Source organism: Charadrius vociferus, unplaced genomic scaffold (genome assembly GCF_000708025.1).
Source record: "Charadrius vociferus isolate BGI_N301 unplaced genomic scaffold, ASM70802v2 scaffold704, whole genome shotgun sequence".
Taxonomy (NCBI): Eukaryota; Metazoa; Chordata; class Aves; order Charadriiformes; family Charadriidae; genus Charadrius; species Charadrius vociferus.
Genome location: NW_009648036.1, coordinates 1,033,801 through 1,048,528, shown reverse-complemented (window position 1 = coordinate 1,048,528; position 14,728 = coordinate 1,033,801). Strand labels below are relative to the sequence as shown.

Here is a 14,728-nt window from a genome sequence, read left to right as displayed (position 1 = left end):
ATTCCTGCTTTAGCAGATTAAGACATAACAGTTCTCCTCAGGATGGGGTTGAAACAAGAAACATGAAGCACCTGGAAAATCAGCTGAGTTGGGGAGGTAGCCCCCAGAGGGAAAGCTTCACTTCTGCAAGTGAATTCGGGGACCTGGGCGTCATGGTGGCTGCTCAGGGGAGATGCTATTCTATCAGTATAAAAAACAGGTCTGCAGTTCGGGGAATAGGAGCATTCAAAATATTCCTATTGCAGAAAAAAGTATGGTTTTATACATACCTTATCCATCCTCATACCTTATCTATACCTCTATCCAGGTTACAGCTACCATGGGTTAACATGGGCAATGTAACAAACACATCCATAGTCCTTACTTGTTAGGACTAACTCTCCCAAAACTTTTGCCTCTGGCCATGCTGAGCAAGGCCACTGTGTATGTCTGTGCCTATTTTTTCAAGTAGAGTTGTCTACCTGAGGTAGCAAAACCCGCTAGGAGCACATTAGGCTACATACATCTTCCAGACCACGTCAGGCCATCTAGGTTGACCCAAGATTGGAGATCCGGGATCCCCAATGAGTTTTGGCTGTATGCATTGCTTCTCCACTTGAACAACATGCTTTCCTCCAGGCTTGCTGTGCACAGTATCATTAATAGAGTGAAATACTATGTATTTTCTGTTTGTGCAAGTACATGCTTCCCTCACATATATAAAATATTGTTAAATTTGGGTTGTTTAGCACACATGGTTACGTTTCCTTGTTAGAAAGATTTTTGTCCTTCTTCAGATTTTACGGGTAATTTCTTCTTGTACATTAAAAGTAAGTATCTTCTCCTTCAGTTCATTTACTACCTAGAGATAGGTGGAAAAATTGCGATGTGTCCAGTGTGATTGCCTCACAGTTGAAATCACTGTCTCTTGCTAAACAGATGGAGAATGAGGAGCTATGGTGGCACTTTTTGTAATTAAACGTTATTAATATGAGACAAACAAAAGACCATTAATGCCTGGAAAGAAATGGTGGTTACGTGTTACTACATGTTACAGTTTGTATCAGAATTAATGGTTTCTGATGCATTAACACAATTTGAGCAATTAAAGTTGAAACTGGATCTCTTTACATGTTATTTTTTCTGACTGCTTACAAAGCAGGTATGTTAAAGCAGCCCAGATCAGGAAGCAGCTCCTGACCATCCCTCCTAATCATATTCAACAGATGATGTCCTGGGAATTATGAAATCTCATTTCCAAACCCCCAACACTTGATCCTCTAAGGTTTGGGATGAGCCGGGGAGGGGAGGCTGGGGAGCCGGGGAGGGGGAGTGGGGAGCACACATTACTCTGCTGACACCACAAAGCTGTGTTATAGCTTAATGTTTGTGTCAGGCATGAGACAAACACTATGGCTCTGGGGGCAGTTTGGATGGGCTCAGATATCCTTAAGTCTGGTGTGGTCAGGTTTGCGGAGGAAGGGAGCCACCAGCTGTCCTGCAAAAACACCGGGAAGCAGCTCTTGCAGCTGCCCAGAGAACATTCACGTTTCATATATTGCAAATGCAGTTACACAGGAAAAACGCAGGGACTTTGGAGCCCATCCCTCCAGACCTCTTTATACATAGCAGGTGGGCTTGGACCTGGACCAAACTGGCCTTGAGCAGCTTTGTGGATGGGCTTAATTGCACAGTAGGGTCCCATTTGTTTGCCCAAATTCTACTGAAGTCCCAATGCCTGGTGTTTCCCATTAGCTCACAGCATCCAACAGCTCTGAGCCAGCTAATAAGAAACACAAGGTACAGGCACTTGGGTGGAAATTTCGCCAGATGAATCCAAGCCTTGAAATAAGCCTGCCTTCTGGATAATTTTTAGACCTATTGTTTCAGACCTATTTTCGGATCTATTTGTTAGAGGTCTATTTTGACTGACTGTCGCATTTTACCAGCCAGCCCCCCCTCTCCATGCTGGGGCCCTCAGCTGTTAGACGCAGGGCTGTGCACCCTCATGCCAGGCCAAGCATCATGGTGTGGGCTCAGGCAGGGGCTGTGGTTCAGGGGGATGAGCTAAGGCAGATCAACCCTTAGAAAAAAAATATTTTTCTGTTATGAATCCTGCTGCAGAGCACAGTGGCCATCACCTGGGGAAGGGGATAAGCACTACACCTCCTGGGTCATCATTGCAGCAGGAGGCTTGCAGCAAATTCCTCCACTCCTCTCACCTTCCAATACCGGATCCGTACATTCAGGTTTAGCACAGGATCAGTGAATAATCTGGCCACCATTATGTGTGCTTTCAAGGGACATAAGTATATTCTACCACTAGAAATGTTACTGGGGCACTCTCTTGATTTTCACTGTGAAATATAGTTCCCTTTCTCCTTAGAAACAGCAAACCTGAAATACGAAACACAAATGTCGAACCATATTTAAATCAACTAATTCAGTTTGTTTCTAGCCAAATATTCACATCCACTGTTAATTGCTTTTTATTACCTGGGTCTCTGGCTTCTCCATCAAAGACAGTGCTTAGCTTTGTCATTGTCTGTGAAGAGAGACAAATGTGAAATGAATCCTGCGAATCACTTAAGCAAGAAGGAGGAGCAGTGACTCGGAAATGGTGACCTACATGGATGGAGGCGGATTTGTATAACCTGCGTATTGCATTCCTGTAGGCTGGGTTTAATCAAAACTAGCAACAAAAGCCATTTGTGGTGTAGGGTGTTGCCACTAGATGTTCAAAGGAGAATTAATAAGGTCTGACATGCTAAATGCCTCCACGTGTGTAACCACAAGAGGGTCACCTCCAGCTAGAGAAGGCTTGGGAATCCCCTCTCTGAAGAATCTGGGGAGGAAGAGTACACTAATGAAAGTGCCTTGCAGCCTTTATGCTTTTATGGCTATGAAAAAGGAAGGAGCCCCAAGATCCAGAAGCAAAGAAACATCTATTGCAGTGGAAATAACTATGGCATTTTGCTGCAGACAGCTTATCAAGACCAAACTCTTTGCAGCTTGGGTACCCTTGTGTACCTGACTGTTTGTACTCAGGCGGGTCAGGGTTAGCTGCACAGGTCAGTGGTGTCTCAGCAGCCCAAATTTGCCATCAGTGAAGCTGGGGAACTTCTCATCCTGCCTCTGCAGTGAGTCTTATTGTCACTGCTCCGGTCACAGCCTATCTGGCCTCCCATGTATGGGGCTGCAAGAGGCTGGAGAATTCGGCATCTGAAAGCAATGGGGTCACAGTGCGCAGGTAAGCACCCATCACACCCACTGCTGCCTCCAAATACAGAGGTCAGCTGGGGCACTGGAGTGTTTTGCATTTGGGGCAATCTTTTTTCCTTGCCTATCATTTTGATATTCTCTTAGGAAAACAGACATCTTTCATAGAAAGGGTCCTACAATCATATTGCATGATGGGGCTGGGAAAAACTGAGTTCTATTTTGAGTCCGGCTGTACTTACCACAACCACTTCTTTCTTAGGTTTCTTCTTTTCTACAGAAAAGGAAATGCACATCGTAAAGAATCAGATTTTTCTGACAGTGACTACAGACACTAAAGCCAAGATTTCCTCAAACAAATAGACATTTTCAGTACTCAATTTCTGAGGCATCTCACATGAGCCTCATTTCTTTTCAAAGGATGATCCCTCATACTGTTTGAAAAGCAAACTGCTTCATAGTATTTTGGAGTGAGAATCCACCGTTGCCAATGACTAATCAAATTTTAGCCTTGAAAAGTCGTATTCCTTCAGTAATGAATAAATAACAATAGTTTCTTTAACAAATCTCCATTTCTAAATAATATGAACAGATATAGAAATTCACCTTTGGGGTGAATTTGAACTACAAACAGATATTTTTTTCCATGAATGTTTGTAGCTGCAAAGCTTGTGCACTCAAACATGTGCTTGGAGACAAAATAGGGAAGTGCTGCAGATCCAGTCAAGTAAAATTCAGACTGAAGAACAGTTTGGGTATGTGTGAATTTACCACACTATTATCTCATCCCACATGCAAACAAATACAGCAGCAGTGCCATGGGCATCTCGACAGCATGGATTTGTGGATGATACCCAACTAGTTGCTATGATTTCTTCTTGCTCGCTCCTTGCCAATTTGTTTAATGGCCTTTCTGTGGAGAACTGTATGCCTGGCCACCAACAGGCTTTACAACCGGGTGTGCAATACTCTGAAGTGCTGCAGATGGGTCTCAACCTGAGCACTGATGGGACACCTGCTCTGTCTGGCCATTGCTGCCCAGCGTTTGGGAACCAGTTTCTCAGAAAGCACCAAGCATCCATTTTTTTGGAAACCAGCCAATGCTGAAATGTCTCGAATTGGGCAACCAAGAGAACAGCTAATTTTGTTGGGGTTTGTTAGTTGTGGGTTTTTTTCAAGCTGGGAGATGCTGATTGAGGAGAAGCAGTTATAAAAGCAGGGTCTTACTGAGCCCATATGAGCCACACTTGCTAGTAGAAAGCTAATGGGACTAAAAGGAACAGGATTGCTTAAAAAAACACTTTTCATTTTACATGCAACTTATACCCCTGCTAAGTTATACAAACCCCTTTAAAAGCACCAATGCTTTAGAATAAGTCTTCAGGTACATAAAGTAATGGTGTCAAGGGAGCAAATGAAGGCAGCAGTGAACAGGGAATTAGAGTAGAGACAACTCATGAAGGTGCTGTAGAGGGATGGGATTATTTTTTAACAGATAGCATACAAATTGCATGTGAAAAAATACAGTAATACTTTAGCATACATGCCAGAATACCAGGCTACTCTGAATTTGGTTTTTACCTAGTTGTTAATAGATCTGAAGACCAAAAGGACCATGATATCACTTAGGCAGGCCTCCCATAATCAGCCAGAGTTATTTAATATCAATATTCTTGTAATTGTCAAGAAATGGATTTACAAATTTTACACTGAATCATAAACAAGGTCTTGTTGTGAAGTATTAAAATACAGAAAGGAGGTACACACCTGGAGCGTTTATCCTGTAATGAAAAAAAAGGATTAAGAGTGTAGTTAACAAATGTCATACTTTCGCCTACATAAAAATATAACGCTTTGTTCTCTTTCATTTGGCAAGAAGGATGTGTTTTCTTGAGTTCTGGGATTTGCTTGATTTGTTTGGTTTCTGATTTTGCTTTCACTGAAAGCCTGCATCATTTAGTGCTGCTCCCAAACAGGAAAACAGCCCTAAGCATTGCTCTAACACCTCTCCAAGAAGGGATAATATTAAAAAAATAAAGTCTTATTGATGATAGCATGATGGATTTATATTATCTGGAAAAAATTTTTTTTCAGATATTGTCATCTTGTTCCATCCTTGGAGCAAGGTCAGTTTTTTGGATCTGATGTGCTCAAATAATACCTTTTAAAATATTTGAAAGGTTGTAAATGTTTATGAAAATATAGAAATTGCTTTTTAATGGGAGAGCCTGGCCCAATTAATAAATAATAACAATAGCCAAACTATATGCTGCTAGATTCCTTTGTCTTTTTTTATCACAAATTGCTAAATTCCTTGCACACACCATTTGAATTATAATTACCGTCATATATTACCTCTTTACATTTACCATAGTTTCTAAATTTAAGCCCAAATCCTGAGAATACTTAGAGAAAATGTTTTTTTAATCCTAGTCCATTTAAAGAGCTGCTTATCTTTGTTTTGTGAAGTAAAAAGTCAATTTAGACACAGTCTGGCTCCAGCCCACTGAGAAGGAAGCCAGTGGCAATCTCTGCCGCTTCCCACAATGAACCAGAACTGGTCCCAGGTGCTTCCGTGGCTTTTGCCAAGCATGAGCGCTTAGGGATACCATGAAGTTTTATGGGCCAGAGCCTTGCAACAGGCTTGGGTAAAACTCTAGGAAACCTGCAGAAGTTTTGCCCGAACAAAGAATTTGGCATGAGCACCAAGGAAAGGACTCTGGGGTCCGTAGCTGAGAGGAAGGAATATGCATCCAGTAACTACCTAGATGGGAGTTCCCTTGGTGTGTGAGCCAAATACAAACCAAAACCATTTGTATTTTTGGTGAGCACAGGCAAGCACAGGCTCTGACTACGCCTCACGAGTGTAGCTGCTTTTAGAGGTCATAATTGTTCATTCTACTGTTACCTTCAGCTAATGCTTTTGTTAAACTGTTAGTAAATCCATGAAATAAAATTCCATGGACATTTTTCCTTGATTTCATATCATTAACACCAAATATCCCTGTAGCTGGTTATAGCATTTACTACAGCACACAGCATACTGCTATAAAATATTCAAAGCATAGATTGCATTGCAGCTGAAAGGCCTGAGTTCTCTCTATTACTGCCAGGTGTTGGTGGGTACTTCCCCAGCATGACATTTGGGAGGACTCACAGAGGTGTGCCGTATGCTTTGCCTGCCGGAGGGCAGCGGGTGTGGACCCACGTCGCTAGCAGGAACCCCAGGTACCCCAGCAGTCCGAGGAGCAGCAAACTGCCAAGGGTGATGACGAACGGCACGTACCACGCTGATTCAGAGTAGAGGTTTTCCCTTTTAGTCACAACAGTGAAGCCAGGCTTTTAAAACAAGACAGGAAAAGTTCCTCAAGGCTGCATACTTGTAAGGTTACTGACACCAACGGCACCTTTCATCTGGCTGAACTTCTGCACTGAAGCACCTGGCCCAAGCTTGCCCCAGGGCTCTGCAGATGATGGGCAGATGGAGATAGTGTCTGCTGGAGACAGTGATTCATCCCACGTACCTGTCTGCTGACTGCTGAGGCAGCTCAGATGACTGAGATGGACCACCGAGCTCCCGGGGCAATCAAAGGCAGGTGAAATGGAGCCCACCCACGATGCAAAAAGGAGGTTCTGGATCATGTTTCAATGTCTTATATTAAAGCAAGCATGTCATGGTGGGGTTTAAAAGCCTCAGGTTGTCTGAGAAGCTGCAAGCACACTGTTGGAGGGTGAGCAAGTTCAGGGAATACTGCCATTATGGAGATAATGGCTTCTTGTTACCTAAGGCAAAACTGGAAGTAGGTTATCTTCACTGCAGTGATCATTCGGCCCCCTTCATAAGAGGAGTTGAACCCCAAGGAATTGGGTTATTGTATAAAAAGAAATTAAACTCCCTTTTTTCGCCTGTGACTAGTTCCAGAAGGGAAAACCACACTTCCTGAGCAGTTCTGATCTCCCACATCTTCCCAAGTGCTAGGAGACATGTCTCTGAGCTGGCACGTCACTTGGTGCCAGCAATTCATTCATTAAGGTCCCATCATGAAACTATCCTCACGCAGATCAGAAATTACTCATTTGCTCTACCTGGGTCATTACCTAGTGTGGTACTATTAGTTTTGACCATCTACTGAGATTTTTATTTAATTTTCTGTAAGACATTTGTAATCATATTGTGTATGAAATTTAGTAGGGTATCTATTTCTTTCCTGTTTAAGGATACCTTTAAAATAATCCATTTACCCTTGCAAAAAAAAAGGTACATCCAATCCTTAGAGAAACTCTCAGATAATCTCAAGAGCACAACCACCACTCCATCCTCACTGGGACTGAAGTCACAAGTGACTTTTTGTGACAGCGCTTCTTTTCCACACTACCAGTCTATCAGCATCTGATTCATCAAGTTGCTGCACCGAACACATGTCAGGAGTAGTGATGGGAGAAGTTGCTGTAATGGAGGTGCTCGTCTGGAAAACAGACTGAAAGTGGAAGCCTGATATCTCTGGGGAGGCCAATTTAATGCTGTGGTATGTGGTCTAGACTGTTTGTATTTGTGGTATAGCACGGGAAAGAAATACAGAATAAGTTTTGTTATTCAGCTTAACTTTTCATTTCCACATCAAGTAGGGGGAGGAGAAGGCTGTGAGAAAACCATTTACTTCTTCCCAACAGAGCATTAGATAATAACAGTGTTATTAATCAGTCTGCAAGTTAGTATTTAAGCATTTTCAGAGTAAAGTGTCCAGACTTGCATGTGCTGTTTGCAGGATCCCCTGGTTCTGGCTCAGTTACCAGTAGCCCCTAGCAGATCCAGACCATTTTACAGGGAACAGCACTTTACCCCTTTACCAGCATACTCATATTTTCCTTCCTGCATGCAAGGGAAAAAAGGGCAATGCGATCTGCCAGCAGGCAGAAAATGGATGGGCTCTGGATGAATGAGAGATGGTGCAGTAAGGGATGAAGGTGGCAGCTGGCACACAGATGGGGACAGAGTGGTCTGTACCCTCAGACTGTGCCGCTTCTGCAGGCAGGACAAAAGCAAGCTCTCCACACAGCCTGCACCAGCCTGAAGGAAATCAGCTCTGAAATGAAACTGGTGAGCCAGAGCTTGCCTGGGATGGCTTTGTGGAAGAGTAGACTGTATTGCTGGGACACAGGCTCACAGCTCCACAACCTGTGCAAGGCCGGATCCCACCCCAGCTGCCGAAAGCTGTGCTGGCTTCCCCAGCTTAGCTATGGGCCACCACGTGGGCAGGGGCTCTGGAGAGATCCATCCCACCTCTCTGGATTTGCTGTCTGCAACCTGCTGCAATCTCAGCGACATGCTGAGGCTGTGCACAACTGATTCAGTTCCAGACAGGCAGATCAAAGTTTTACATGAGGGTGACCTCAGGGATGGAAAAAAGCCCCTTCTAAGTCATGAGGATTTCTTGTTGTTGATGCTTATTTTAATTTTGGTAGCCACAGATTAATGTGTCCCATGGCTAAAGAAGCACATTCAATTGCAAGACAGCTGGTGGAGTGAATAGCTATGAATAAAAAAAGAGGTAGTGCAAAATGCATGAGGTAATTTTAAGGTTCGAAGCAAAGGTTAACCCCTGCTCTTTCCTTATTAATAAAGCTGCCAAAACCTTTAACTTTCCAGTTACGTGGTAATGGCAGTATGCCTGGTCCTTTGGCTACCTGCCCTTTTTGTTTTAGAAACTAAAATACAAAACAGATGTTATGACTCTGTACCTGGGACCAATCCTTCATAATGCTGAATACATCAACCACCTTTGGCTCCAGTGTAAGAGCACGGGGCTCAGCACTTCCCACGACTGGACCCACTGTAGGTTTTTGTTTTCCTTTTGCATACATCTACCCTTTTCTTCACTCCCATGGAGAGCAGCCCATGAAAGAACTACAGAAGCGGACATAAATTTCAGTGAACTTACCGTTGTGGCAATGACAGTAGTTGGGTTTGGGATAACTCTGATGCTTAAAGTCACTGTTCCAGTTTTAATTAGATGTGTATTTTTGTCCCTGGCAGATAGTAAATTGTCATCTGTTATATAGACATGCAGTTTGTAAATCCAGTTCATATCAAGTCCACTGTCATAGTCAAACCTTGATGCAAGAATCAACCGAGACATGTTGGAGCCAGCACTTGGTGAAAAGGTGAAATGATTGTTCACATTGCCTGCAAGCAGTAGCAAAAACCCAAAACAATGTCAAAAAAAAAAAAAAAACAGAGAGAGAAAAGCAGTCCCACATTAAAGTAAATGGTTGCAACAAGCAAAAAGATCAGTTTCTGTTGACAACTTGTTAGGGATCACTATACACCTGTGCAGTGAAATATTCTTGATAAGAACAGCTCCTTGATCTTCCTGATATCATATAAAATCAGATAAAACAATATAGTCATAAAAGCATTAAAACATGGAATAAGACCCTCTGTGGGGACACAGTTGAGAAGAGTCTGTGGAAACACTTCAGAGCCATAGGGCACACAAGAGGTCACTCGAATGACCTGTCCTTACAGCCTGAAGAGCACCCAGAAGCAGCACCCAGCCAGGGCAAGGACCCTACACTGTTGCAGGGCTCATTCTACTACTGGGGTGTCCCTGGAGTGGCCCCTAGGCCACATGGGCACAACCAGTGTCTCCAGAGGCCTCTCCAGCCCCTCTCCATGCCTTCTCCCTCTGCCAAGAGGCAGAGGCCTTTGAACAGCTCCCCCAGAAGAGAGCTAATGACTCAAAGGATATTAATTGCCCCCAGGACTTCATCTGCACTGTGGGGGCAGAAAGGAGAGTTCAGTGATGCTGAGCAGACCACATGTAGGAGAGATCAGAGCCATGAAAAGGCACCAGCTGTGCTTTAGTTTTGCTCTTGTTGCCCCATAGAGTTCCAGAAATTGAAGTGACCTTGGAGGCCATGTCAATCGTACAGCACAAAATGGGCCATGGGCTGCCCTGTGTCTCAGAGGCCAACTGCATGGCACAGCTCACGTCCGTACAGCCAAACCCCTGAGTCTTCACCCTGGTCAGCCCATACAGAGTGCCTGCTTGGCAAGGTCCACATCCCTCAGCAATGCCTGGGATCTCTTTGGGAATATACTGCTTGGCACAGACCAAAATCATGCCAGCAACCAAACTTAATGCTTCAGCCGTGTGGGCCAATGCTGGACCCGTGGCCAGGCCCTGACTTACTGATACAAACGCAGACTTTGTATGGCCTTGTGTGTAAATACCACTGCTGCAGAGATCCTTTGCAGCATTAAGGGGCTGGAATAGGACAAAGGTTCTGTCTTTTTATGCTCACAGTTTTTTACTGGCACCTGCACGATCTGCTTCCTCCTTCCCAGCAGTCACCTCAGCAGCAAAAAAAAAAGAAATTGCCCCAAAAGAGTGCGTTGCCTTTTCTGTGAAGCTGAATGTCATCCCATATTGCAGCGGTTCTCCAAGTTGATGCAGTTGATTACCAGGTCCAAACACACATTCTTAAAACAGGGGTTTAATTCATACAGCATGGACCTAGGGCATGCAGGTTTGCTCAGTTGTTTTGAGTGGTGTACCAGCATCTAAAGGTGAGGTATGCAGAGTAACAGAACCCACCATCATTTCTCAAGATTTACTCAGCTGTAATTGGAAGTGAAATTTGACCCTGCGTATCATTCCAGCTCATTCTTCTGAAGTCCTTGTCAATTATGCAACTAATTGCCAATTAATTAATATGGTAGGCAATCCAGTCTTGCAGGGGAATGGTTCTAGGTGGTAGATGTGGAGAGACATCTCTTTCGGTAAGCAGCAAAGTAATGATGTGCAAAACTTGTGAATCGCAGCTAGCTCTCCATAAGAAGTAGCTCATAAACTGTGCAAGACTTCTATTTACAAGTCAAAGCAAACCGTCAGCATTCAAAAATTTTTGCACTGGTCCCAGCTCACACAGCATGACACAGTACCTTCATTAATGAAGTAACGGAAAGACCTGGGATCAGAATCACGATCTTGACATTCAATCCTGAAACCATTAATATTGGTCCCAACAGCTAAGCTGACTGGGATTTGAAACGAATAGAAATTGGGTGAACAAACTGGTTCTTCATCATTTACTTCCAAAACATTGACAGTAACCTGAAAGAAAAGAGCAATAGCAAGCTGAAGCTCCTCCAGTGTGCTAAGCCAGAATTTTATTAACTTCAGAAACTGTTTGACTTTTCCCATTTTGCTCTTTTGATCAACAGCAGTTGAAAAGCAATGAACCTCCCTTCCAATCTAGTTTCTACCAAATAATGTCTGTGATCATTTGACCTTCGCTTCTTGTTGTGACCAGCACTCTTTTGGGAACAGGTTCTTTAACCCAAACCATCTTCCAAAACCGCAGTGGTTTCGCACTGGTGTGTCTGACTATTTGAATTACCTGAACTGTGTCATTGTAAGAGTGAGAAATAATAATAGTACCAGGTATTCATTAAACTTGTTTCAAATCTCTCAAATTGCTTCACAGACATTAGTTAGGCTTCTTAGCATATTTAATAGTAATGCAGAGCATGATCCATGGAAGGAAGGAGGACTCCTTATAGACCTTTCCTTTTTCTATTTTCCAGTATATATGTAGCCGTAAAGAATATCTCAAATTGTCTAGGGCAAGAAAACAATTTCACTGCCCAGGTAAAATAAGAAAAAAAAGACTGAGAAACAAAACCCACAGAGTTAAAAGTATAAAAGTATTAATTTAACCTTTTTGTAAGAAATAAAGCAAGACTGAGCAAACACCACCTCTTTCAGCTGACTAATATACAGCTCTATGCAGGGATGGACTTGCCTTTTAGAGACCAAAGTGCTTTGCCCAATGTCTTACCGTTCTTGTCAGGAGGAAGAGAGAAAAACGTAGCTAAAAGGGGAGGAGTAGAGTGGGTTTACTCACAGATGTTGTTGCAGTCTTCTCTTGGTCTGAGGCCTGTACTGTGAGAATGTGTTTCTGAGTTGTTTCATAGTCCAATCTACCTAAAATCTTCACATCTCCTTTGGTTGGGCTGATCCAGAAGATATTTGTGTAATCCCTGGTGCCTCCTCCAGCTACAATGGAATAAGTGATGACACTGGGTGGCCAGTCCTCGTCTCTGGCATTCACTCTTCCAATACTAGATCCAACTGAGAAACAGAAAATCCATATTTCATTAACATTTTAAGGAAAAGGAAGTACAGAGTACTTGTACCAACCAAAGCTTGATGAAACTGAACTAAAGATTTATAGAGTTTTTCGCCCCCAAAAAAAGTAAAGCAAAGGTGTGAGAAATACTAGTTCACCATGCTGTGCTATGGCTACCCTGTGCACGAGCTCACCTGCTAGTAATAAATACCAAAACACGAGGAGCCTGTAGAGAACCACAACAGAAGTGCTCTGTGGTGAGGGCCACCTTGAGCCCTCAACCGACACACACAAACTCCTGCCTTGTGGCAGCCCAAGCACTGGCTTGGTTGGAGGAACAGGGCTTGAAAAGCAATTGCTGCTGTTCCTTCTGAGGTATTTGAAAAGCTGTTTGAATTACCTTCGTACCAAGAATTTATGAGGGAAACTACAAATGGCAGTGCTGTAAACTGTGAGCATGAAGATGGGACTGTGCACGCCCATCTCTGCAGACATTGATTCAACGCTAAGTGGATCCACATGACTCGGGGATATACAGCATGAATGATCCACATGACTTGGGGATATACAGCATGAATAATCCACATGCACAGAGTAAGGCAGAAGGAGGATGTAAATGAAGGGTCAGTATTTTTTTTCTTTTCTGACCCTGTGAACTCTGGCCTTACTGCAAACTGTTGGCTCCTGTTTGGTACAGCAATAGCAAGCACCCTGTGAACGTCAACTCAGCCCAAAACAAAAGGCAGTCTGAGTCGGAAAAACATCATTTCTCTTGATGGTCTCAGTATCCAGCAAAGTTCTGTGGCTGACACAGAGAGCTTTACAGACATATCTGTGTCACAGATGGGTTTCAAGTGTTATATTGCTAAGATACACATCAGTGGTATGAGGAGGCACACACAGAATAGGAAATGCTACGAAATTCACCATATCATGCCCCCTGGGAAACAGCGTAGAAAGCCAAGCTCCATCCATGCACCATAGAAATAAAAGTTGGGCTACTGAGCAATGCAAGGTACTGGTATGAACACCTGAAGGTGGGGGTCCTCTGATTGCTGAGTGGCTGTCCTGTGCCCCCTCATCTGCCCTTAGCTATCATTGCTTTCCTGGCAGTTTCACTCCTGCAGGAGCCAGGGCTGCCAGGCAGGCCCCCCTGGGAGCCAGCCCCCCCTACCCCAGCCTCCCCAGTCTCTCCAGCTCCCTCCCAGGCCATGCATCTCCACACCAGCTGCAGCTCTGCCATACTCAGCAGTGGCTGATGACAGCTTCTCCAGAAGACAGGCAGGAGTGGTTTTTGCAGACCTGTGGACCTTGGCAGGATCCTCCTGACCAGAGAAGGAGGAAAACAGAGAGATGAGTGTGAGGCCTGGAAGTTTGGGCTTGCTCCTTTGCCCATGGCAAAGGAAAGGAGGCTGTGGATAGGATGGTGGGGCTGCTTGAAGCGTGCCTTTTCCTTCCCACCACCCCATGCCTCCTGGCTTGGGCAAATGGACACAGAAGCACCACAGAGCGCACAGGTCTGCTAACCATAGCCAGAGCTGCCTTCACCTGTGCTTTAAGCCTGCCCTGGCCATAATAATTTTATTAATTCAAGTAGATACTAGATTATCTGGCTGCTAAATCTCCTGGATTTTCATGGGCAGCTTCACCACATCCCACTCGGACACAGTGATGCAGTTGGACTTCCTCCTTGGTGACGTGGCCATTGGGGCACGTTTGTGAGTAACAGCAGCCTGTGGCAGTGTTGGACATGCTGGAGGACAGGGCTGCCATTCAGAGGGGCCCAGCAGGCTGGAGATATGGGCCAACAGGACTCATGGAGCTCAGCACAGACAAATGCAAGTCCTGCACCTGGGCCAGAGCAAGCCCATGCATCAGTGCAGGCTGAGAATGAGTGAGTAGGCAGCCGCTCTGCAGGAAAAGACGCCAGGCCCTGGTGGACAAGTTCTACATGAGCCACCAGGGCACCCTTGGGGGAATGGAGACTGCATACTGGGCTGTATTAATGAGGGTGTTACCAGCACATGGCGGGGAGTGACTCACTCTGCTCAGCACTCATAAAGCTACCTGTGACCAGTTTGGGGGCCCAGGCACAAGAGAGATGCTAAAAAACTGGAGAAAGGCTGGGGAGGGTTGAGCAGAGGATGCAGGAGGAGAGGCTGATGGGGCTGGGTTTGTTCAGGCTGGAGAAGGGAAGGCAAAGCGGGGATTTAATTGCTGTGCTACACTACCAAAAGGGCAATAATGCAGAAGACCAGGATACACTCTTCTCAGAACAGGACAGTGAAAGGATGATAGAGAACAGCCACAAGCCACAACATAGACAATTCCAGCTGGGTACAAGGTAAAATTATCTGGAATTAAGGTTGCTCAGATGGAACAGGGGCTCAGAGAT

General features: G+C 44.4%; 1 protein-coding gene across 1 annotated transcript in view; it reads right to left on the bottom strand.

The window, feature by feature from the left end:
• CDHR3 (cadherin-related family member 3) overlaps window positions 1–14,728 on the bottom strand; it is a 39,203-nt gene that overhangs the window by 393 nt on the left and 24,082 nt on the right. Inside the window, exons 12-18 of the mRNA XM_009883546.1 lie at window positions 12,109–12,335; window positions 11,144–11,315; window positions 9,138–9,382; window positions 6,356–6,537; window positions 4,966–4,979; window positions 3,441–3,472; window positions 2,476–2,524 (exon numbers count right to left, since the gene is read on the bottom strand). Of these exons, the coding sequence (XP_009881848.1) occupies window positions 2,476–2,524; window positions 3,441–3,472; window positions 4,966–4,979; window positions 6,356–6,537; window positions 9,138–9,382; window positions 11,144–11,315; window positions 12,109–12,335 (921 nt within the window). The remainder of the gene's footprint in view (window positions 1–2,475; window positions 2,525–3,440; window positions 3,473–4,965; window positions 4,980–6,355; window positions 6,538–9,137; window positions 9,383–11,143; window positions 11,316–12,108; window positions 12,336–14,728) is intronic.